The following is a 25,751-nucleotide window of genomic DNA, read 5'->3' as shown; positions in this document are numbered from 1 at the left end:
CCAGATGACTGTGGTTTCACTTTCCCCCCCCAGTTTTTGTCATTTGTCCAGGAGAGCAGACAGACCATGTAATGCAGCTCAGTTAGATTCACCACAGTGATGCTTCTAGAAAAAAACGGGTCCTGATTTTGTGAAACATCTATTGTGCACACAGCAGCTGATTTCTGCTGCAGTTGTTCATTTGCTATTTTTTGACCCAAAGCTTCAGGGAAGGTAATTAAAGTAATCTGCATTTTGAGAAGGAGCAAAGCATTTGATGGGAATTCTTTGTGGAGGATTACATGCTTGCTCTGCAAGAGAGCTCATTTGCATCTTAATTTGTTGTGTATTTTTGGTGCCTCTGCATTACCTGTGAACTACCGAAGTTATTTTAGATGACAGAGCATGTCATTAGATTACCTTTACATGGGCTGCAGGAAACCCTCTACAAGCATTTGTATTTTATTATTCTATACAACACTACATATTGCATATCTGCTGATACTGTGTTTTGTATAAAATGGAAATTTCGGCTAATTAGTTTTGCTTGTTTTAATATTTCTATTTTTCTTTGACATGTCAGCAAAAAGATGTTTATTTACAGATCCAGTATATCGACTTTTAGCTTTTTCTTTCCTATTACAAGAGAAAACATCTGGCTCTTTAGCTGATCGATGTTCAACTCTTCATTTCTAACAGTCATGCAATAACCTACTTTTATGCTGCAACATAATCTTTCTCCATAATCACATTTGTGCTGCAGCTACAACAAGGATCAATAAGAGCTTGGTGGATATTCAACCAAAATAATGAGTCAGAGGCTTTACAGCTTAATCCTTGTTCACCACAAGCTGTATGTTTAACATTATCATTTTGTCCATTAAGTTGATAAAACTAAAGACTAAAGCAACTGTATGGTCACATGTTCAACTTCTGAGACGTTAATGATAAAATCCAGTTTGTCATGTCAGAAGTACGGTGGCCTCTTTCCAGGCATCGCTGGCATTCTGACATATGTTCCCTCGACTCTGCTCGGAATTCCCATTTGTCTCACTGAGCACTGTGGAAAGATAGGATGTGGAAAGAATGGAAGACACCTGCTGTCATTTGCAATTCTCCAGAGTTTCTCCTGCCAGCCCCCAGTAATAAACTTGGGATCATGTTAGAGTGATCACATGTGAAAATACAGCATGAGATTTTGAGAGTGAGTGGGAATGTCGATGAGTTACTGCAGCAGAATTTATACACCTGCACGCTGCGCCACCCCTCGCTCTGTAGATCTTTCTGTTGTTGTGAACATGTCCGAGCGGAGAATCTCCTGCTGCGTTGTTCATGTGTGAAAGGGAGACTTCAGAGAAAGTCTGGACCCCATTGTGGAGACTTTTTCTGCACATTATGTATGGCGGAGTAATGAATTGTGGGAGGATGTGGATAAACTTGGGCCCGTTATTGCCCCTGAAGTAGAAATATCCTAGATGGACTCTTGACTTCCTACATTTTAAGAGCTCCTCTTTCCTTTACCACTGCGTCTTTGCATTATAGTGTTAGATCATGTCATAGAGTTTCCATGTGAGTCAATCTGTATTTTGAAGACAAAATACGACAGGATCAGTCTTGACTAACGTCACAGAAACCATTTCCATTATATTCGATGTGACAGCACCAGCACCATCTAACCCACTGCTTTTTCCTCCTCCAACCAGGTTCCACTCATGTGGGTGATCTGCAGGCCACATCGAACCCCAGCTCGCCCTCCTCCTCCCCGCACACCCCCAGCGCCCTGGGCAGCGGCAGCTCGGATCCAGTCCTGAACGGAGGCCTGTGCTCTACCGCTTACTGCAGCTCAGCAGGAGGTAGGTCCACCCTGATAGGGAGCAACTAATACAGAGGCAGAGAATCAATCACCCCGCAGGGGACTGAATGGAAGCCATTATGGGATGGCGAGTAGATGTCATCCTGCAGTAGTTACGAACCATGGTCAGCACCACACTGTACCAATGCTGCTGCAGCTGCAGCTGGATGTAGGAAAATGTTCGGCATGTGCTGTTATGTCACAAACCACTGTTATGTAAATAGACTGATGCAACATAAGTCTCCTTTGAGATGGAGCAGGAAATGAACCTGTGATGTAGTCTGATTATCAGACTGAATTCACTTTAGTTACACTTCGTTGTTCATTTGGCTGTTGTTTCATGCCAGTTGAATTATTGTTCGGGGGAGGAGTATTTTTGTCAATGCACTAAAACATTTCTGAATTCTGTTGAAAAGGACAGTGGTGGGACCTGCAGCATAGCTTACGTATATAAAAAGAATAAAGAATATATAGATATATATTGTAGCTGGTAGCCTGTTAGCTTTGTATCAACCCCTCCATCAAATGTGTCTAAGCTCTTAATGGTTGAAGTTATAAACAGTAAGCATACATACACAACAGTTGTTATTTTGAATTGTTGGTTTCTCAGATTTGATCATTTGCTTCATAGTAAATGTAAAACATATCATGAAAATATACTCATATATATACTCTACTATTACTACTAATGTACTGAAGTGAAAAACTTTGTAATTTCCTTCCATTTCCAGCTGTATTAAAATAATTTATCTGTCTACTTTTCTTTCACAGGTACAACCCCAAATTCACCAGTCAACCTCCCCAAGTCCCCTACGTTCCCATCAGGCCGCGGGCCGTGGTCCGATGAGTGCTCAATCTGTTACGAGAACCTGGTGGACACGGTCATCTACGCCTGTGGGCACATGTGTCTATGCTACAGTTGCGGCCTCAAACTCAAGAAGATGTCCAACGCCTGCTGTCCCATCTGCAGACGACAGATCAAAGACATTATCAAGACGTACCGCAGCACGTAAGAGGGCGGCGGCAAACGGACGGTGGGCCTCAGCAAAATCCCAGAGTCATGGAAAAAAGACCCAAGTTCAGTGAATACAAACTCTGGTACTTTGATTTGGTATTTTCATACGATTATTGTTGGTCGGTTTTCTCTCATGACCTTTTCCAAAGCCGGTAACGCTTCTAAGGCAAGGTCTCTCTCACTCTCGAGTCGTTGTCACAGCCTCTTTGCGGAGGCAGCACTCGAAGTGGCAGCGGGTTCCCCTAAGGACTTTGCTCTTGCCAGAAGGGGTTGTTCTCTCCTGGGAATGTGAAATACTTTGAAGGAGAAAGTAAAAAAATATAAAAAATCGAATTTGTTGAGCCATGTCGTATGAATTAGGGATGAACGCCCATCTCTGAATGTCTCGAGAACAACTCCTATTAGAAGGTGACTGAAGCTCTGAAATATGCCGTCAACCTGATGGACATTTCTTGCTAAAGCACAGCCGCAGCAGGTGATCAGCTCAGAACGTCACAACTTGTGTCCGTGTGTTACTGAGCACTGGAAAAGAAAAGAAATCGGCTTGGCGTGGTCATGATGAAGTGATGGGTTTCTGTAATCGTCGTGGTGATTAACAGTGAGTGATGTGTTTAGAGATGCAAAGCGGTGCTGAGTATATTAAGTAGGATTGTCACACCTGTTGTACTCGTATAATCTCCTGTACCTTTATGGTAGTTCTATTGCAAAAGTCAGTGGTTGCTATATTGTAGTATTAGCTAGCTGCTTGCTCTGAAGTGCGATGCGTTGCACTGAAATAGGCATTTTTTTCTCGGAAACGCCCCGATACCGTGAGGGAGGACGTTCACCTGTTCACACGCTCTACACGCCTGCATCCAGCAGACTGAGCAGCTCCGGATTCTTCAGAGGAAACAGGAAGTGTGGAAAAAAACAACAACAGTAATTTGGATTCTCCTCAGGGCCGATCGTATGTTTTTTTATTTCAAAAGATGTGAATATTTTCCCAAACTCTACCTATAACCATGCCTAGTACACTGTGAGCACTCATGACGAATTGACAGATCTTTCAAAATAGCTCCCATAACAACACAAGTAGTCAAAGGATTGTTGCCATGGTATCGAGAAGCCGCCGCAGACACGACTCAGCCTCCTGCCTTAACGCACAGAGGGTCCATTTGTCACATGCAAATGCATCTGTGTTTCCTGCCGTATCCCCAACCCCCTGACAAATTACCAAATAACGCTGTCCTATGGCACAACCGGTCACAACATGTTCACTCAGAGGAGACAAAGCACACAAATTAAAAACTATTTTTGTAATATAAATCCATAACATTTCCAATATTGAACCATGAAAGTGTATAAAATACTTGTGACAAGACTTTCACCAGCAGCAGAGGTCCTTTACAGAAATCTGTTCAGGGGCAGAGGCATAAGAAGAACCTATTTTGAATATTCCTATCCTTATTAGTATGATCCCCATTCCCTTTATTTCAGTATGTAATGTCCTGATCCATGCCCCAAGAATTTCACCTGGAAACACCAGAGCTCAGCTGTAAGCCATAGCTTATTACATGACACCACTCCAAGCTGAGAGGCAATTTTTTTTAATGACATTGTACTTCATTTTGTAGATAATCAACAACTGGGGCTCAGACCTATGCTGCTATGGTATTTGCCAGCTGTCCTTTCCAGGGAAACGCTGACAGTGATGTTTCACACCTCCCTCCTCCCACATTACAGTTTGATTACGCTACTTCTTGAGGTGTTAATTCACATTTGAATGTTAACTTATGTACTTAGAGAGATAAAGGACTTTTTTTCAGTGTGCTTTACTTGAAAAAAAAAACAAAGAAAAAAAAGTTTTGTCTGTGTATTTTCTTTTGTATTTTAAGTTCGCTTGGATCTATAATCATCATTCTAAGATTAGTTTCTTTCTTGTCTATCCAAAAGCATGAGGCTCTAAATGTTTCTTGTTTTCTACTATAGGATATAGAGAGTTTCTTGTTCCTCGCAGTGATAAGAGATATTGCAGTACACAATCAAAACCTCATTGCTTTTGGGTGCAAGATATAAACTCTTGGTTTTATTACAATCTCTGGATTTCAGGTCTTCTTTTTTGTAATTTATCTTCTTGTGTGAGACCATGTTAGGGAGCCCTACTACCCACTCCTGTATTTATAGCTCGTATCATTATATAGTCTCAAAAGCCATCACGTATGGTAATGATAAATGTCACTTTATAAAGCTACTGATTGTAATCTTGTAAATCTTTACGCCAGCGTTGCTCTCTGAGATTCAAACGTGGCATGTTTTTATTTTGTGCAGACACTCCGACCAAATGGAAAATCTCTTTTTTCTTTTTTTTAAATACATCATATAAATGTTTTTCCCTTGTTCAAAATCTTGTATTTATTTGGGACTTTATTTTTAACATTTTCATGACATCCATCAGTTTTTGGACAGCATCAGTTGATAAACACAGTTCTTACCAAGCTACTGTAAATAACCATTTCTCAGAGGATGAAGGTTTTCATCATGATTTTATACAAACATTTTCATCAAGGCCACTTTGCCATTTTGATTTTTTTGCGAGAGTCCTCCACAGGCTCCTTGAATGTTACTGATCCTGCAATGTATTATTTATTGTCCATCACTGACGTGTGGACTAATTCCTTCAGACCTGCTTTTCTTGTGTGTTTGCTTGCTCTGTGAAGACATCTTCCTCTGGGTCTGGCCAATCACACAGCAGCATATTTGGACTATTCTTTCTGTAGATCTTAGTATTTTTTTGTCATGCATGAGTTATGTGTTCATACAGTGTGAACATCAGGACCAACAACAGACGAACATCATTGGAAAGAAGTTTGTTTTCACATAAGCTCCCTCGGCTGCAGCTCAGTGTTTGGCCACAGCAGCTGAAGTTCTTTACAATCCTGTGTTGTCTTTCTTTTTTCAGTTGAAACAACTCGTGATTGTTTGTGAGCTCTGTTCAGTGTGAGTCGGATGATTGTGGTTAATAAACTTTCCAGATGTGTTTGTGTAAATGTTATTCTTATTATGAAGCGAACTCCTTTTTGCTCAGACACATGGCTAAACACACTCACACACACAGACACACAAATTATCACCCAATAAAGTTTTTATGCTAGCATCTGCTAGCAACAACTGATTTGCTATTTCACGTAATAAGCTGTCTAAACTGCTCTTATGAATCTCTTTGATGCAAATTGTAATTTGTAAATATATGGGCTATACAAATTAAATTGGGATTGGTGTGATAGATATTTGATGAATAAAAAATTAAAGCAATCAAATGAACATTTTATCACTATATCAATATGTATCAGTCTAAAATCAAGATCCATGAACTATATCCATGAATTAGTACCTGGGGAAAAAGTGAAAATGTTGAAAAATGTCCAATCTCGCAAAGCAAGAGAAAGTTAACAAAATTTTATTAAATTCATGGATCTGTCACCAGATCCACATCTAAATGTAGCTTTCTCTTCTCTGACCCACACTGCGTCTTCCACCAAGTTGTGTGGAATGTGCTCAGTAGTTTTTGCGTAACCTTGCTTACAAACAAACAGACAGAGGTGAAGACCTTGGCGGAGGTGGATGAGTGCAGCTGTAGTTAAAGCTGCGTTTATTTGTTTCTCGCTGACATCAGCTTCTGCAGTGACTCATTGCAAACTGCCAGCGGTCATCAGCTGCACCCATAAGCAGATCCAGCTGGAGCAGCACTGATCACAGAGACGTCTTTAAAAACACAGGTTGGTACCTCAGATGTGCTGAGGAGCTGGTGGCAGAGGAAGCTGCGCACAAACACATCCCATTGGCTCAGCAGCAGAGGTGTGAGTCACTGAGGACCTGCTGTCACATCTCTGTTTGTCTGTGAGCGGAATTACACAAAATCTATCCTAATCCAACAGATTAATACACAAACTTTGAGGGATGGGACATGTGAAGCACTTTGTGTGTAGTTGTGTGTGTAGCTGTGAGTAGGACTGTCTAGTTGTGTGTATATTTGTATGTAGTACTGTGTACTTGTGTGTTTAGTTGTGTGTAGCGCTGTGTAGTTCTGTGCAACACTATGTTGTTGTTTGAAGCACTGTCTAGTTGTGTATGTAGCACTGTGTAGTTGTGTGAAGCACTGTGTAGTTGTGTGTGTAGTTGTGAGTGTAGTTGTTTGTAGCACTGGGTAGTTGTGTGTTGCACTGTCTAGTTGTGTGTGCAGTCGTGCGTATAGTTGTGTGTAGCACTATGTAGTTGTGTGTAGTACTGTCTAGTTGTGTGTGTAGTGTGTCTAGTTATGTGTATAATTTTGTGTAGCACTATGTAGATGGGTGTGTTGTTTTTCTTGTAAGTGTTGTGTTAACAGTGTTTGCACCTCTGACGCTGACACACTGAAGACACTGAGAAGGAAGCTACACTATAACACGGGTGCAGCCAGCCGTGCTCTTGGAGGTGTGAAGTGATCCGTGGGCCCCGGCCCCCCTGTTACATCATGTACCAAAGCCTCTGGCCTAACCACCGCGGGGGGGGCTTCATGGTGACAGGTAGGACATCTTAGGCCCAAAACTCAAGTGGTAAACGAGCTCTTAGTAAAATGAGTGCCGTGTGTGTTCATGAGGCAGCTTCTCCTCAGTATGATGGCATCTGTCTGTCTGCATGATTTATTAAAGCCAACACTAAGGAGCAGGATGAGGTGCTGGAGTAACCAGAGTGTAATAATCACATGGAGAGTATCATCCAGAAAGTTCCTCAGGTACTTTACTGTTGAACGGAGCATCCACAACTCGGCCACTTCCTCCTTCAGGGGCGTGAGAAAGGCTGAATTAAATGGGTGGAAGAACCGATCCCGACAGAATCTCATTTCAGTTTGTTATGTGCAGGTCCCTTCATGTGAAAATGTCTGTGCTCGTCTGTTCTGTGTCAGTGCTGCCGAGGCCTGGACACTGGCTCAATACAGCCACCTAGTGGACATGTGCTGTCACAGCACTCGGTGTACAGCCTGTAAAGGGTTTCATTCAGAAACTTCATATCTCAAAAAACAAATAAACAAAATGAAATGCGACGAGGTTTCAATGCTTTACATTCATTTCCCAGAGTTATCCATCTATGTAATTTGCTGGCTACGATTTAATTCAATTGTTCAACAGCTACATTTCCGACTAAATACTCCCAGAATGAAGTTACTGATTAATAATGTTTACTTGGGTTTAAACAGAGCAGCGCTTACAACCAAATTAGGTTTTCAATCAAGATTAGAATCAAATTACACAAGTCTTTTCAGGACATTTTGTGGGAAGTTAGTAGAAATGATTTAAAATGCTGCCACTGAGCTTTTATTGGGCTTTCAGTCACATCTTACCATCTTTATTAGCTCAGTTGTAATCACACAATTAATGAAATCAAGAAGTTTCCCCCAGGAAGTCGTCATGTGACAAGTTACTTTATTAGATCAAGTGAGTTTTTTCTCTCTCCAGTCAGTCGCCAACGTTTTTACCCATTATGGGAACTGTTCATTTATCATTTTAAAGGTCTCGACCTTCTGTGCAAAGTGCCTTGAGATATCGTATATTAGGATTTGGCACTATAAAAATAAAATAAAATTTCATTGATGAGTTGATGAGGAAGACTGTGGGAAGCAGTTTAAAGATCTGAGGTGACCTTAAGTCAAGGTTTTTATTTAATTGAACCCTCTTGCTCAGCAGTAATTCCATGACTTTAAATATTCAATAATTGGCATCATTTTGACAATCTCATCAACCTTGTTCCCAGCATCTAAAAACTGATTTAAGGAAAAATCCACTAGACAATTTTCACAGGATGAAAGCAGGCTACCTTAAATTTTAAGTATTTACAAAATGCAACAAAGTCATCCAAGTAGAAGGCCACCACCACCAGCTATTTAAATACAGAGCTCAGACACGTTTATAATATCGGTATTTCTACTTTTCACATTTTAGATTTGGCCCCCAAAAAAACTCCCGAATAATGTTTTTTTCTTAAACAAATGAACATTTGGCGATTCATTGGTGCAGAGGTGTAAAGTGTAAATTTCATGAAACCTCAGACACAAGTGATAAATCTCTCCACACACATTTGGATGCAATCTGCAAAACAGATCTTGTCTGTGCTCCTTAGCGGGGGACTGGCGCTCCGAGAGCTCGTTCGTCTTCATCCTTCGCTCTCAGCCTCCTCACACTTTCCTCCCATGACTCATACCCTGCTATTTATAACCAGGTGCATCGTTCTGCTCCTCGTCCAAACTCACTTAATCCGGCCCACACAATAAGGAGAATAAAGATAAATGTCTCAATCTGTAATACTACTGTCACATACTATCAGGATGGAGCACGAGCAGGAAGGGTGGGGGGTTGTTTCCCTTTATCTGCAGGAGCACATGTGACCTGATGTGGGAGACAAATGAAGAGGAGCCGGTGTAAAACAACAAAGATAATACATTTAATATTGTTTCTCTTTTTGGGCAATGCGAGATACAATGTAAACATGTACAAGATACAAAAAAAGGAACAAGACTTGTCAAAATAAAACAGTAGATAAGAAAAATGTCCTGTTTTCAAAAAGGAATGCACACGTGCAGAAAGCCTCCCATCAGAGAGGAATCTGGACTGTTGTTCGCTTCTTGCTGCACATTGTGATGTTTATATGGCATTTTCACCACGTGTGGTTTGGCAGCCATATGACTCATCAATGGAGGATTCACTGACATTTACAGCTGTATAAAGCCTCCTGAGCCTTCTCATCGCAGATCTTTTTGAAAACGAGGAGTTTGCAAAAGTTAAACAGAATTTTGCATAACAACAATGGCAATAAGAAACAGAGCGAAACCAGGAAATAAAAAGAAGAGCACCTCCATTGGTCCAACTCGAGGCCTGCAGTTGTTGTTGTGTTTCTGAGTGTGGCTGTCATGCTGGTAACGGATTGTTTTTGTCAGAATTTACAGATCAAGAGCTCGACGGCGTCGGGCCTCCAAGTTTCTTTGGCACACTGCTTCGCACAGCAGGGTGGTGTCAGATTCAATTCTATAAATGCAACGTCGAGGCTAAAAGCAGGCTCCACCTTCTCACCAATCTACGCCAGCTGTCACTCAGCATCAATCCCCGCTGACAGCTCGCCTCCGCCGCACAGATATGGCTGAGCTCCATCCAGCACCGGAGGCTCCCACGCAGAATGGCAGCAGCCTCGCTGATTAAGAAGCCGTTAGCGCTGGAATATCGTCTGACTGGCTAAGGTTAATTAAGACACACTGTTGTGCTAATTAGAAACGGGGATTCAAACAGAGACAAAGAAAAGTAGCACAGAGACACACAGCGGCGCGACTCGTTCCTCAACACAGCCTCCTCCAGGAGCTGGGAGACAGCTCCCGCTGATGCCCGCCGGCGCGTCAAACAACTCCGATTCTGTGAGGAAGTTCTCTGAATGACATAAATAATCAGCATTCCCTTATTCACAGACCTGTTTTCCTTTTTTTTTTCCCTACAGCAACTGCTTGAAAAAAAGCCCTGCAGCGACGCTTGTTCTTTTCCCTCTTCTCTCCCTCTCAAACAAAAACTAGATATTAATTAAAAAACCTCCAAAATCAACCCCCTAAATACATCCCACCTGCTCCCACAAACTTACTCAAACTTTCCTATCAGACCTTCCCCTCCTTCCATCAAACTCCTGCCTTCATTAACTCCAGAGCTCAGTGCCGTTGCCTTTTTTTTCCATTTCTTTCCATCATGAATTAAAGCTTGTTTCATCAGATAAGAATGAACCCCTCCAAACCATTGGTGCACTCAGTGAGAACACAAAGGAATACGTCAGGGGGAGAGAAAAGCCACAAGGAATCCACCATATGAAGCCTTTTTCTTTTTTTTCTTCTTATTCCCCAAAAACCTTTTCCAGCACCCAGCTTGACTCCCTCACCCTCTGGGCTACGTAAGATCTGAAGACACTGACAGTGAAAGAAGCTAAAAACTAGACGTAGGATCGGCTCCAAAGGTTTTCTTTTTTCCTACGGACAGGGAGTGAGGCCCAGAGAAGCTCCCGTACACTGCGACTGATATGTCTCTGCAGTGTCTTGTTGAAGCAGCTACAAAAAAAACTTCATGTGCTGCAATTAGAACAATGTTTGGACAGACGGGAATTCAGAGCTCAGGTTTAGAAGCAGCGAGCTCATTAGGTGTCAGGTTTTCAGAAAGGTGGGTAAAGGAGTTCTGATAGAGTGGGCCGACTCCCTGTCAAAAGGAATTATTGTGTCTCAGTTTTCCGAGTGGAAGTGGTGCCCACCCGTCTTTAATCTCCCTCGCATCAAAGCCGCCCTCCTCTCACCTCCCTCTCACCACGTCTACTAGAATCCACCACTTGATCCGTCTTGTGTCTCCCTGCATCCTGCTCTCGCTACGTCTCCCCCACGACCTCTAACATCTCCCCTCATGAGCTAAACACCTGCAACAATCCATTACATCCAGCAAACACACACACACACACACGCAAACAACTTTGTCCCTCCACCACAAACCCTACTACCTCAATCATCTCACTGGGAATAGAGTGCTGGGCTGTGTCGAGGAAGGAGGGAGATACATGTGGCGATGGCGGATAGAGAGAGAGAGAGAGAGAGAACAGGTGAGGGGGAGGATGTTATGGCAGCAGCCGGCTTTTGGGAGCTGCAGAGCTTAAGGTGCTTCACGCCCGAGAGGTGTCGTCCATTTGTTCAAATAACAAGGGAGCGAGGGATAACATGGTGGAGCCGTCTCACCCGGGTGACCTCCAGGAAAAGGTCAGGGGACTCGTACATTTCCTCTGCAGAATGAATGATTCCTTATCATCACGTGTGTGTTGGCATGTGCAAAAAATAGTACCTCCGACAATTCCATTTCTATTGTGCCACGCGGATGCACGAGCAGGTTTAAGAGCAATGCAGCTGCGACAGGCTGAGCCACTGGACCGGAAAAGGAAATATATCATTGTAAATATATTATTTTTGGGAAATATGTTTATTTCCCAGCCAGCTGACGGTTAGCTTAGCTGAGCATAAAGACTGTACACAGGGGGGAACAGCTAGCATGGCTGAAGGTATGAGCATCCCTGAAGCTCAGTAATCAACACATTACATTGTGTTTGTTTAATCTGTACACAAACTGTGTAGAAGTGACACGTTGTTGTAGGTCTCCAGATAATTCACATTATCCAGACAAGCAGTTTCCCCTGCTTCCCCTCTTAATGCTAAACTAAGCTAACAGACTCTGGGCTCACGCTCCATATTTAAAGATAACCTTCACATACTTTGTGTCAAATATGGCTTCTCAATAGAAAAAGTTAAATTTACCATTTAAAAATCCCTAAATGTACTCACTCTCCCTCATTAAGAGATATTTCAATATTTTCCAAATCAAATTTTTTTATACTTTTACTCTCTGCAAGAAACTGAATACATTTGTTTCCCAAAAACACGGGAGTGACCTTTTTAAGGTGGAGTTTAACGATATACCCAAACAACCGCTATGGATAGAAGGCCTATGTGCTCTTATTCTCCTGTAGCACTTAGATACGGCCTGCTGGGGCTCAGCATAGAGAAAAGGTTGTGATGCTGTTTTTTATTTTTGGCGTACATCCTGGAAGTTGATGGATTGAACTGAAATGGCCTAAAGGAGCGTTCATCTCCCCCAGCCTCTTGTTTACCACTGAGACTCAAATGTCACCTTCAATGTGGTGATTGGTGAGGAAGGAAAAGTCTGACATAGTCTTACTAGGGTGGGGTGAATGTCAAGAGAGGCATCGGCTGCGGCTGCGGCGGCGGCGGCGGGGGGGCGCACACAGAGAAAACGGAGAGGAAAAACAACAACACAAAAACAAGAAACTATCAAAACTCCATTCAGGCACGAACGTGACAGCTCAGGGCGGGGCCGCTAAGGGCCCCTGACGACAGGGCCGGGGCTCTCCATCTGTGACCCCAGATGGCTGTAATGTCACCACAGAATGGGTCAGTGGGTTTCTGCCTTGTCATTCACAAATCACTGTCCACTGCTGATGCGAGGCAGGGGGAGCAGAGACTCTCATGTCAGTTCCAAAAGTCTGTGACGTCAGGAGATGATGAAGAGTCACGTACGGCTGCTTTGGTCCAATGAGCTTCTGATGCGTTTGGAGCCCCCCCACATCTTTCTGACTCACTCCTCTTTACATCATGGTAAAAGCTCATGACTGGCAGTTTGACCGGGAACCTCTTCTCCCCACATCACGTAATGGCATTGACGTTCACGTTTTTCTCCTCTTGTTGAAACCGATTGTAATCTATTGCACAATTTCTCGCAGGTACATTTCAGAATTTGACAAAATGGGGCAGAATAAAAAAAAAAACCCATGTAAAAGCATGAATAGAGATAGATGCTACACAGGTAAATGTATGTTCAACACAGAACCATTCCCTTGCAAAATAAGTTCAGCTCGATCAAACAAAGCGATATGCAATAATAACATGTGCTGGAGCAAAAAGGGTAACAGTGATTCAACACATTTACATAATGCCGTCGTCTGGGTGGGATTTGCCTCACAGCAAATATCAACTGCCTACTTTCAAATTTGTATTATTTATGGGTCGTTATGCAAAAATCTCACATTCTCAAGTAAATCATGGTATTTGGGAATTTTTCTTGACCGCTGAGTCTGCATTTTGCACAGTAGCAGTGAGACTAAGAACATGTTTATTCAACAATAACAATCTGTTATATATTTTAAAGGTGGCGAGGTTATTGTCAAACAGTGATAAAATGTAAAAAAATCATAATAAATATGCTTAAAATCAGGCATTATGTAAAGCACAATAAAGGTGAAGGAAGTGCCCATGATTTGCTAAAGTTGCAGCAAACAGCATAAAGAAAAAAAGGGAATTTTGGAAATTTCCTAAAAAAAATATTGCCCAATACACATGCTACAAAAAATGTTTAGCTGCACTGAGAGTTCAAAAAAGAACAAACTGAAAAACATAAAATTTCTGTACAGTTTTTGGGGAGACTCACTGACCAGCAGTGCATTTCTTATTGCACTGAGGCCGATAAATAAGCCTTGTGGATGATTAGTAGTACATTTGAGCTACCACAAGAGGTCTCTGTTTCTCCAATACTACTCAATGAGACTTTGAGAGTTCCACCTCTGATCTGAGGTGAGGAGGGATATAGAGATATTAAATAATTACAAAACACTTGTTGAATAAATAACATGCTGAGTATTTACTGCATCTTCACATTAATGCACCATAAAAACAATTTTAAAGTGCACTAATTCACAAAACTGAACCACTTCGTTCCTCGTTATTGACACTGTGTGATCACAAAGTAACAAACAAAAAAACAAATATGATTTTGGCTAAAATAGATAACTGCGATCTAGCAGGTACTGTACTTTGTTTCATAATATCATACTGTCCAGCAGGAACATAATCACAAGTTAGTGTTCAGCCTCATGATGGAAGATTCGGCCGTTCGTTAGAAAATGTATTTCAGCAGTCTTGAACATCAGCCATGGGCATTTGAAAGTTGGACTTCAGCTCAGAATTTTACATTTGCAAATTTAGCTTTTACATTGGGGGGAACTATATATTTCTCGGTGGCGGCTAAGATGTATTAATCACAACAATTGTTTATTAAGATTTATTAATTTAAAACTGTGATATGAAACCAACCAATTTCAAAAATTGGGAAAAATGATTAAATTCTAATGATAAACTTTGTTGTTTTTCTAATTAATAATAAAGTCAGAACTGCACAGCAAGACCTAATATTACAATTTACCTGGTAACTTCAATATCTGAGAAAATGTATCAAGTGCTTCCAGGAAAACTTTTGTATACAGTTCAGAAACCTCGTTTTTGTAACATAAATAAATAAAGCAAAACTAAAAATCCAATGAACTGGTATATCTCTTTGGTTTGATCACATTTTGGGCTAAATGCTGAGCACATATGTCCCTGGGATTCAATGATTTGCTGCATTTCCAGTACTTATCAAATACAGCTACGCAACAGCAGTATTCTTGAACTAATAAAAACAAGATCAATTGTTCCTGGAGTAAACCTAAACTGTTGTTTGAGGGTATTACACTGAGGTGATTCTGGTCTGGAGAGAACTCAAGCTACTCTAAAGGAAAATACAATATCCAACTATTATAGTTAGATTGAAAGTTTCACAGGTATTTGTTATCCCACAAAGTTATATCTGGGATTAATATAAGCATATCACTGTGGGGATTTAGGGTCTATGAGAAAACCACATCCATCCATCAGACACTATAAGGAGCTTTAACACTTCCATTTGCAGGCTGTTTTTGGAAACAGATGTCACAAGAAAGCAGAAATAATTCTCTAAGGAAGACTTGCATCAGCACGAGACATTATAAAATAAAGAATTAAATGAAATCGAAATAGTGATAATGAGACTTAAATATTGATTCAGTTTTTTTTCATGTTTTGTGGTTTAAAACAATTCAATTCTCTAGTGAACTAAAGTTCTTAAATCTCGGTTTTTCAATCTTTCGTCTGTGTGTTGGAACAGTTTGGCCAATTTACAATGAAACGCTGCATTTTGTTCTCACTCTCTAGAGTAGCTCTAGCTTGGTCATGGTAATACCATTGGTGGTGTTCATCGGCCTATGGCACTCTTAAGATTTGGTTGATGTAATGTTTTCCATCCACCAATTAGAATCTCCATTCCGGTAATCAAATATAAAAGGCACTTATTGGCCATCATAGTAAGTGATGGGCAGGAATAAGCATCGCCATGACCCTGCTCCGCTTCTGCATTACATGATGCGAACCTCTTTAAGAGGTGAACGTTCCCAATCATTTCATATCTCAAAGACTCCTCACTCACGACTGACAAATCCCATATTCCCCACATCTCTCACTCCCCCGGTCAAAATATGGAAAATGTTACACTCCTCTTTGTATACATTTTAGTAAACCAGCACTAAAAGTGTCCTTCCTTATCAGATTAAAACATCATCCTTTTTTTACACAGTCTTTTCATAAATGTACATTATCAAGGACATATTGCTTACAGGAGATTGCGGGTAACATTCTTTAGGAGCGATGCCACCTGTGTCCTCGGAGACATCGAAAAAGGGAAGCGGGATGGGGGGGGCTAGGTAAGGATGTGTGGGGAGGTGGTTCTATTTTTTCCGCTCCAGGTAGTTGGATGGGACCCAGCCCTTGCGGGGAAGCAGGCTGTCCTGCACCTGGCAGTACCACCATCCATTGGGGTTTCTCTCCAGTACCTCCAGACAGGTGCCCTCAGTGAAGCCCATAGTCTCCTCGTCGCCACGATAGTCAGCGATTGACACGTACACATCCCTGCCAAAGTTATTGTGGATCAGTTGGATTTTCTCTATCGGCTTGGGCCGGACTGTGGACACTGGGATGCCGTTGCGTTGGTTTACATTGCTTGTGCTGAATGCGCTCCCCGAGGACCCCAGGCTGGAGCGCTCGGCGGGCCTTGTCTGACTTTCAACCACTACATGTGGCCTCACAGTGCTGAAGGAGGCATTTCGGCGGACACCAAGAGTGGCAGAACCAGAGCTATAGTGATCACTTCTACCGAGTGATTCGTTTCTCCTCAGAGACCCCGTCATGTAGTGCGCATCCTTGGGTGGCTGTGATGTTGTCACGTATACAGACTGAGGCCTCACCGCCACCTGACGTACCCCATTTCTCATTCGCACACCTCCGTTCACCAACCCAGACGGCTTCGAGAAGCCACCAGGGGGCTTGGAAGGAATCGGCGGGGTATTCCTTCTCATGCCTGGATGCTGCGCCGTCACACCCTGAATATTTATGTTATTGAGGGCCAAAACGTGCTGCTCGTTCTTCTCAAGGCTGTTGGACTTACTGCCACCACCACTCCCGTGTCCAACTATGTCCCTCCCACCAGCATCAGCCACGTGTCTGACAGGTTCCAGGTAGTAGGAGGGAGCCCAGCCCTCCTCTGAGCCCCAACGGATGTACCACCAACCGCTCCCCTGCTTCTCCAGAACCTCCACCTCCACCCCAGCTGGAAAGCTGATCTCAGAGTCTTGAACCTTCTTATAGGCGTCCAGAGAGCGGTAAGCACTGGGGCCTTCAACATCGGAATCCCCGCGACTCCCTTTAGAGTGAATTGAGGAGAGATCTGAGGTGCTACGCGAACACATCGAGTCCTCCGATGAGATGACAGATGCAGTTTCAGAGTCGTCCCCTCGAGAAGGTTTGATGCTGTGGCGATACTGACTTGTGGGCCTCAGCTGCCGTCTCAAAGAAGTGATATCCATCCGCTCAGGGCTCTGTGGCTCGGATTTGGTCAGAAGGGGTTTGGGTCTGACAGAAGGCTTGGGCCTGGTCGAGGGACTTTGACCTATTCTCTGCTCCACATCCCGAGTAAAAGGAGGGATTTTCTTGGGTCCTCTGCTCAGTTCATCAGATGAAGAGAGGGGGCTGTTGTCCTGGGACCTGAAGCTGATGTCTACATGTCTGCCCAGGGTCTGACTTCTGCGATTCATCTCTGGCGTCATCGTCTTCATGGGCCTACCAGCTAGAGGCGAGGATCCAGAGGGTCTTCTTGGGACTGTGGAGGAGTGGTAACTTTTTGGGGAGTTGGGCTCACTGGAACCTTTGGCGGAGGGTGTTTCAACGCCGCTGCTTGGCCTGAAACCATCGTTCTCGTAAATACATTTGTCTTTTGTGACCTCCTCAACAGACCTGTACGAGGCTCTTCGACGGCTGAATGCGGGAGACGCCTTACAGACAGGAGGGGAGGCTTTGCAGGAAGGAGGGGAGCTGCGGTACTTGTTGCTGATCTTCACATCCAGGGGGCGCTCTTCCTTCAAAGAATCTGTGTCAGACTCACCTTCGCATCCAATTGCTGGGATATCATATTCAGGTTCCTCGTACACGGGCCTGGTAGGTTGCTCTGAGACCTTGGAGGCAGAGTTACTCGGAGGGGGAGCCTCTTCAGGTTCTTGTTTTTTCACAGGCGGAGCAGGCGGCGGGACTTTGGGCCGGGTCAGGGTGCTGGTTCGACGGCTGAGGTTGGGTTTCTTGCGCTTGTCGATGTAGGAGCAGGGGGCCCAGCCCTCCTTCTCTCCGATCTGCACGTACCACCAGCCTCCAGGGTTCTTCTCTATCACCTGCACAACAAAGGTAAAAACAAGTTATTTTGACTGAAAGAAATTCTTTGTCTACTGAAATGGATTAGAATTAGGACAGGGAGATGGATAACTGTTCTGACTTTAGATATGCTGAAAGACCTAAAGCAATATTTAACTAAATAAAAATTATCACATCACAATACAGACTTCTTTCACCAACATTAATGACAATGAATCGCAGACTGTCTGAAGTTTTCATCTCAACATGAAAAAGACTCTACATTGTTATCTTCACCTGAGTCTCTGCAGAGATCTTTCTACATCAGGTTCAAACACAAATTTCAAGGTCATAATTCTATCGCCTCAGCTTCCCTGTCTGTCTGTGAAATACATATTCAAGGACTGTCAGTGTCATCTCAGTGACATCAGTGTAGATCGAGCCTCTTACATCAGCCTTCTGTCCTCCACGGAAACTGATGCCATCAGAGATGGAGGACTGGAAATCTGCTATAGTGTAATACTCTGCTTCCACAGCAGGGGGCTCTGGTGGTTTAGGCAACTGGAATCCCTGTACAGCAACAAAGGAGGAGAGATGAACCACTGACATCATCATTGTATTGTGACTGAGACTCCACAATGAATACAGCTAAAGACGTAAAGAGAACTCTGTCAATTCTCGTATGATATGAGTTATGACTGTACACGATAATAATGTCACAGTGTGTACAACATATATGTTTGCACGGATTCAAAATATATCAGAAAAGCTGGAATTGTGCTTGTGTTGTCACTGTTCTTTAATGGTGGGAAAGGTTGCAACACTTTTAGATTTTCACAGTGTTTGAACACATTCATTTGTAATTTAGTAGCTGTTATAGAGGAAGTATTCACATCCTTTATTAAAACTACTACTTGAAAATTATAGTAAAAGTAAGTATGTAAGAATTATCGCAAAAAATAAATTTAATTACTTATCCTGTTAGATATTATAACATAGCATTATTATAACTCCTGCATTCATTAAAAAGCAGGATTTTACGATTGGTTGAGCACGTTTGAACTACTTTATATCAAACTGCAAATATTACTCATTTCTGATGACTGCTCATCAATTGATTGTTTGGTTTGTCAAGAGTGAGAATTGCGCCAGCTCTCTGGACAGTTATCAAAATAGTTCATTTTACTGAAGGTGTGAGATTCACAAACACGCACACACACACACACACACACTAACTAATATCCGCACAGATACGTTTTGTGTTTGATTTTGGTGGACATGTAAATGTTGAGTATTTTCTTATTTGTCAGCCACTTTGTGCCAACATTCATGTTGGGGATACCACAATGATCCCAGTTTCTGGTGGATGCCACTGCTTTCTACCGTTCCTCTGGGTGTGTGTGTGTGTGTGTGTGTGTGTGTGTGTGTGTGTGTGTGTGTGTGTGTGTCTCTCATCAGTGTTGTGCCACAGAGCTAAATAATCCATTCTTTTATCGGTTTATTTTTATTCACTGTTGTGAACTTTCTCAGCTTTCCTGTGTCACAAATGTGCAAGAATGCTCTTCCCTTCTGTGATGTTTACATGTCTCTGTTGAACATACAGTGATGTTAAAGAATTCCCTCTGGGTATATTCAGGAAGCAGCAGCTTGTGAGGTGTCTTACCAAGTTGGTGTCTCTCCTTGGGGGAGGTTTCTGTCTCAGATTTGGAGATCCTGATAAATAAAATGACAGCTGATGAAAATGTTACTGCAGTGTACTCATCCTTCATAAGTTAAAACCTCTGCAAACATTCTTAGTATTGTGAGTTATTCCACACAGCAAACATTTTCAAATCCCACAGCCTCACAGGTTAGTATGACTACAAATAACTATAATTACATCATCACCACCACCATTAGATACACAGGGCATTTTTCTTACCTACAGCATCGAAGCCTACACAAACAGGAAATGAGATGTCTTAATGTCTCATAAGAATCCTCCTCCCTTTAGCTACACTGATTTATTTGCTGGTACAGAAAGATCAATTGTCTTGTATCACACCACAAATACTCACCAATTTCCACTCTGTGCGGGGCCACTCTTGCGACAGCTGGGGACCCTGGCTCGCCTCTCCCTTTACTTTCGTTTAGAGCGGCGCTCGCTGCTATCCCCAGACACGGGCTGTTGGTGTCACGGCCTGCACTCAGCCTCCTGCCAGTCTCAGCGTTGATTTCTGAGCTAAAGGGCATGGGCAGGCTGATCTCAGTCTTGGAGATGTGGCGCTCCGGCGTGGTGCTGCCTTCTCCCTCGGTATGAATGTCCTTCTCGCTGACCGACTTCTTCTGCAGCAGGTTGCTGATTTCCATGATGTTGCCGATGATCTCCACAGGGCCAGTCAGGGTCTTCTTGCGGGGTGAGAGATCGTCTTTCAACTTTTTCAAGTATGAGGCCGGGGCCCAGCCCTCTTTCCCCAAGTATCTGGAATGCATAAAGAACGGATGACTGATTTTTAGGTTTGCTGAAACATTCCTTGTTTAACTATTTAAAGGGTATTTGCATCAATTTACACATAAGTGCTTGTTATTCCTAAAGCGTATCATTGAACTTCTCGAAGGCTTTAGCATTAGAAAGCCTAAATTGTATACATTTTGGGTGTACGGAGTTTGAAAGCTAAACTAGATCAAACCAAATGGTGTTTTTTTCCGTGAAATATAGTTCCAACACAAAAGACAAAAAATCTGGATATCTGTGTTCCTCTTGTGTCATCTGTTTTTCAAACCGTCTATTGTGACTCCTTCAAATGGAATTACTGAGGAAAACACTAAAGGACAGCAGAGTGAATATGATGGAACAATCTACGCCTAAAATAAATGAACAATTGTAAATGTGATCATTCTCTTGCATTCAAGCCTGCAATACACAGAGTGAGATGGTGTGTATTGAAAAAATGACACTATTCTAATTCAAGCGAGGTAGAGGCAGCCAGAGGCAGTAAACAGACAACATAATGTATGCAAGGAGACGCTGCTTCCCTACGTTTCAACATTTGTTGTTATGCTAAATGAGTCACTTTAAAATGCTTTGTGAAACAATAAGCAATGTTCCAAATGCAACTGAGTCATTTGCCTCCAGGTGGACGATTTGCTGCTCGAGAGAGAGAGAGCGATCCAACTGCGACCACAAGGAGTCCTCGTAACTTCAGAAAACGCCCCATGCTTGGACTTGGCTGCTCAGAAATAGGCCCAGTGAGAGGAGCATGACTCAGACGGACATCTGGAGGATTATTTCTTGTTGGACAGGGCTCTGAGATGATTCGCTGTGCATTGCAGTGATGGCAGAGGAGTGAAAAAGCTGCATGAACTAACAGTTTGTGTCAGCATGTCAATATCTGACAAAGATAATCTGCAAAACAAAGGCTCCTGTTAAAGGACTTGACAATGATGCTTCAAGGATAAGGCTCTTCCTTAGACTTCTGATAAAGACACAGAGCTGCCATCTTAAATATCCACAATCCATTGTGATCAAATCACGTGACGTATCAGCAATACAGAATATATAGACTACATATCAAAGTAGATATACGTTAAAAAACTAGTGCAGAAAATAAAAAACACAATAGCTGGTATTCCATATTAGGAATACCATTCAGGTAAATAACCGTCATACATACTCAATATTAGAGGTGTCTCTGTCAAGTGATATGTTGCAATAGGGAGTGTTAGTGATGTTTTGTTGATCGAGCACACATCAAACACATTTTCAATGGATGTGTGTTATGCATGTTATCCATTTATCACAAATATCACAGCAGCAAAAACACCTTTAAGACTGCGTTTGTATATTTATATTCATAAGCATGAACACTCTTAACATGCATTTGTCTGTGCGACGCCACGAGGCAGCATGTGATAGCAATCAGCTGTGCAGCGGAGCTCCCCTCTTATTCCCCCAAGGATACAAGGAAACAAACAACTGGCAGGAAGTACACTCTGGCTTAGTAAACAACAGACATGTGGTAACATGCAGAGAGACGCACACATACACATTAGACTCCCCAGGCAGAGCAGCCAGTCGATCGGTGCACAGCGCCATATGTTAATGGTTTCTCCTCAATACCATTACGCAAATGAGAGCTGCAGGGAAACTGCTGCCTTGATCACGGCGCTAAGCGATGACTCTTATGAGCATTGTCAGAGTTCTCCGAGGACCTGCTCCCTTTGAAAGTGGATGAAATTTGACGTATTCCATTTCTCGCGACTCTGTGTGGTCGACGCAGCGACCGTTCTGTCAGTGGCTGCTCACCTGATGAACCACCAGCCCTCCAGGTTCTTTTGGATGACCTCCACGGTGACCCCCTTCTCAAAGCTGACTTCATCCTTCCCTTGACTGGTGTATGGCTGGATTGTCACATATTTCTCTTCTGGAGGAACAGGAAAGAGAAAAAGTGGCAAAGTGAGTGAAATGTTGTCAGCAGACTATCTCACATAGTTCAGTTGAATCAGGACATAGTTTACACTCTCCAAAAAATCCTTAGGAAAAGAAAAATGGTCAGTGTGACCTACTTAGAAGACTATTTCCATACCAACACAGAAATAGCCCTCTCCCCTGGACATACACCATCATGTGAAGCAGCTCCCTCTACTGGCTGAACTTTACCCTATTGATGTGTCCTCATTTAATCTGTTGGGCTCTGATCCAGTGATAATAATAATCATAGAAATAACATTATTTATACAGCCCAGTTCACACAGCAAGTGCAACTCAAAGCGCTTCACATCAATAACACATATACAGTGTTTTCATGTCACTCCGGAGGGAGATTCCTCCACTAGCTGCAGGCCAACATCAGGGTCTCCCTCGAGGAGATAGATTTTTGGACCAGGCTCAACCCTGTCAGATCCCTATCTGACCGCCACTCCTCTCTCACGCTCCGCTGGGCTTCCAAGACCCTGACGGGGAGGAAATCCTACAATGGGTTTAGTGGGGAGCAAGGGAAGGTTCGGGATTTACAGACACCAATGCAGAAGAAGGGAGCAGCGAGGGAGACGAAGCAGACCAAACCAGGCTGCCTTTGAGTAAAGAGAATGTGACCTCAGATTGTTGAGGGGAGTAAGCTTGTTAGAGGAAATGTGAGGGGCATCGATGATATCCCTGAGGTATGGATGCCTGCTTTCCAAAGGAGGGTTTTTCCAGCCGTGGGGGATTCCAGGTCCTCTGCTGCCGATCCTTTCAGAGCAGCTGAGGTCAATAATGTGGAGAGGAGTGGAATGTCTGGCCTTAAACCTTGACTTGCAAAGCATGTTGTGTGTGTGTGCGTGTGTTTGTGTGTGTGTATGTGTTTGTAGAGGCTGGAGTGAGGACTTGCAGATGGACAAGGAACAACAAATGGGATGGCCTACAGAGGAATCTGGAACGTTTACCTCAATGTGTGCGATTGTTGCATCTAATTCCCAGAGGAGCGGAATAAAAAATGAAAGATGAAATTAATCATATTTATTAACCACATCTGTGTGTGTGTGTTTGTCTTTCATGGGCTGTACACATGCCTCAGTGTGCATCTCTGATAGTGTGTGTGTTGGCTCCGGTGTCACACTGCAGAAACCGAGCAGTGAGTTGAGCGGGCGGTCAACGGGACTCTATAAATCAGATCAGGGACCTGCTCTAAACGGCCACACTCTGACTGCTGTAAGCAGGGCGGAGGGGGGACGGCTTAGGGCGTGAGACTCCTCCCTTGCCGAGTACACAGTGAGGTCACTTCCCCGTCAGTAGCCTATCTGCACTCTGAGAGAGGTCGAGTCACCCTGACCTGGCTTTGTGTTAGAGCGACCAGAGGAGTGGCTCAGTCATTTAATTTAAATTGAGTTCCAAATGTGCCCTCATTTTATTGTTAAGATCTCAGGAGCAAGTCCTCATCTTCTCTATCAAGCAAGGAATAATCAGGCAAAGAAATCTCTGTCAGCAAACAGGCCGCAGATTATACGACTGCTTTCTTCCATTAGCAAATTACATCCTCCGAGAACATAAATCCTACGTGAATGGTCTTTGTGTTTGTCCTTTGCCAGTGCTACTAAATCAAGCTGTATCCCAAGTGTCTGTGCAGAGCTGTAAAACCTCACTCACCCACTTCTTATCACCAGCTCAGTGATGCACTATCAGACAGGGACAGTGGCGCCTCCATTCACAAAGACAGGGATTGGATGGAAGGATGGAGGTAACATGGAAAGACTGAAATTTGATGTTCCTCAAATTCTAGCTGTGAATAATTCTTCTTGTTTTAACAGTGATACAAATTTAAGGATTACTTCATAACCCGTTTTCTACACACTGCACAGGGTGCTTTCACTTTCTGGCACAGTAGCCACAAAGTAACTCCACACAAACCATACCTGCACTTACTGGTGCACATCTGTTCCAGGTGTGACTGAAGCAAAGTGGAAATATGTTAAGGCAGAAGCAGACAGACGTGCACCTTAATTGGACAACATGTCGACAGACAATGATGCAGTCACAAAGCAAAGAGAGCTGGTGAATGAAATTTGGAAAATCTGCAGGAGCTGAGATTGACATGACTCTAGTTAGCAGCAGCTGCAGTTTCACGCTGAGACTATTTTCAACGGTGGAAAAAAGAAAAGGTACTGGTCCAGGAGATGGTAGCTTGTTTGCAACGCAGCCAGTTACCGTCCCACTGTGCTGTCTGACCTTACATCAGGCTTTATCAGTGTTTCCTTAAACCAATAAATCACAGATTTAAACAGCAGTATTTCTTAATCCATCTTCGATAAATCCAGTTTGCCTTACTGAATATATCAATACGTGCAGAAAAAAAACTAAAAGCTCCAGCACAAACCTCTTCATACTTTTGTACCATCTGAGAACCAAATGTCTCTGATGAGCTTATCCAGATACCAAGTTATGTAATACCTGTGGGCAGGTATGTCATAATGTCCATTAAACAAAAATGTAAGACATATCTCGCCCTTGCTGTTGAACGATCTGACAACATGTCGAATGTGACACAAATCGAGGAATTCCGTGCTTTAAAGAACTAACATTTAGGCAAGTTTAAGTAATGCTGCATAGAACTGTGAGTTGAAATACTGCATGGACGCTTAAGAAAAAAAAAATAGGTGTCAGACTCTGAATTTCAGAGCGTGGCCTCCAAAAGTGTTTCATGCTATCATTCTCTGCTGGTGAAAAGGAGTCAGGTGACTGGTCCAGAGGTTGAGGTCTGTGTGAGTAAAAGCAGTCAGCAAGTTTGGCTGCTGCCCCACTTTTACACTTTCCATGGCTCAATTAGCCCGGGTCTCTTATCTGCGAGACACTTGTCTAATGAAGCTAGCTTCAGTCAGTCAGGTAGACTTAACCTGCAGATGATCAGCTGATCGGGGGCGTTCCTAAATATAGGAATGCCCAATGGAGGACCTAACCTGCATAGTGATCAGCTGATTGTGGCCGTTCCTAAACATCCAATCAGGTCGGGCGCAGTCTCTGTCAGCCAGTCATTCAGCAGCTGTCAAACTTTAAAAATCCCTTCTCCTCTGTTCCTCAGTCAGCCATCATTCAGCGACTCGCGAAACCCCTCCTCCACCCAATTCTCTTCCTGGCTTGAAGGATATTCATCACCTCATCCAGATTCCGACCTCAACCGATCGTGGATCACGTCAACGGATCGAGGACTGTAGCGGCACCCGATCATTGTGGCAGCTGATCGCGGACAAAAAAATCTACAAACTGCCTGACAATATACTATTACTCGTGGCATCCATTGCACTTCTGTCCATCCTGGAAGAGGGATCCCTCGCATGCGTCTCTTCCT

At 43.1% G+C, this 25,751-nt stretch overlaps 2 protein-coding genes across 5 annotated transcripts in view; one reads left to right on the top strand and one right to left on the bottom strand.

Moving 5' to 3' along the window:
* neurl1aa (neuralized E3 ubiquitin protein ligase 1Aa) overlaps window positions 1-5,872 on the top strand; it is a 67,153-nt gene extending 61,281 nt beyond the window's left edge. For both annotated transcript variants that reach the window (XM_053418581.1, XM_053418582.1), the window contains exons 5-6: window positions 1,683-1,832; window positions 2,603-5,872. In XM_053418581.1, coding sequence (XP_053274556.1) covers window positions 1,683-1,832; window positions 2,603-2,844 — 392 coding nt within the window. In that variant the 3' untranslated portion in view covers window positions 2,845-5,872. The remainder of the gene's footprint in view (window positions 1-1,682; window positions 1,833-2,602) is intronic.
* Window positions 5,873-9,277: 3,405 nt separating this feature from the next.
* The window catches only part of sh3pxd2aa (SH3 and PX domains 2Aa), a 122,574-nt gene continuing 106,100 nt past the window's right edge, over window positions 9,278-25,751 (bottom strand). For 2 of the 3 annotated variants that reach the window (XM_053418343.1, XM_053418345.1), the window contains exons 10-15: window positions 22,238-22,355; window positions 20,010-20,413; window positions 19,874-19,888; window positions 19,616-19,665; window positions 18,403-18,522; window positions 9,278-17,993 (exon numbers count right to left, since the gene is read on the bottom strand). In XM_053418343.1, coding sequence (XP_053274318.1) covers window positions 16,005-17,993; window positions 18,403-18,522; window positions 19,616-19,665; window positions 19,874-19,888; window positions 20,010-20,413; window positions 22,238-22,355 — 2,696 coding nt within the window. In that variant the 3' untranslated portion in view covers window positions 9,278-16,004. The remainder of the gene's footprint in view (window positions 17,994-18,402; window positions 18,523-19,615; window positions 19,666-19,873; window positions 19,889-20,009; window positions 20,414-22,237; window positions 22,356-25,751) is intronic. The other variant, XM_053418344.1, reaches the window with a different exon arrangement.

Source organism: Pleuronectes platessa, chromosome 3 (genome assembly GCF_947347685.1).
Source record: "Pleuronectes platessa chromosome 3, fPlePla1.1, whole genome shotgun sequence".
Lineage (NCBI taxonomy): Eukaryota > Metazoa > Chordata > Actinopteri > Pleuronectiformes > Pleuronectidae > Pleuronectes > Pleuronectes platessa.
The sequence above is the reverse complement of the archived record's forward strand: the minus strand, read 5'-3'. Positions and strand labels throughout refer to the sequence as shown.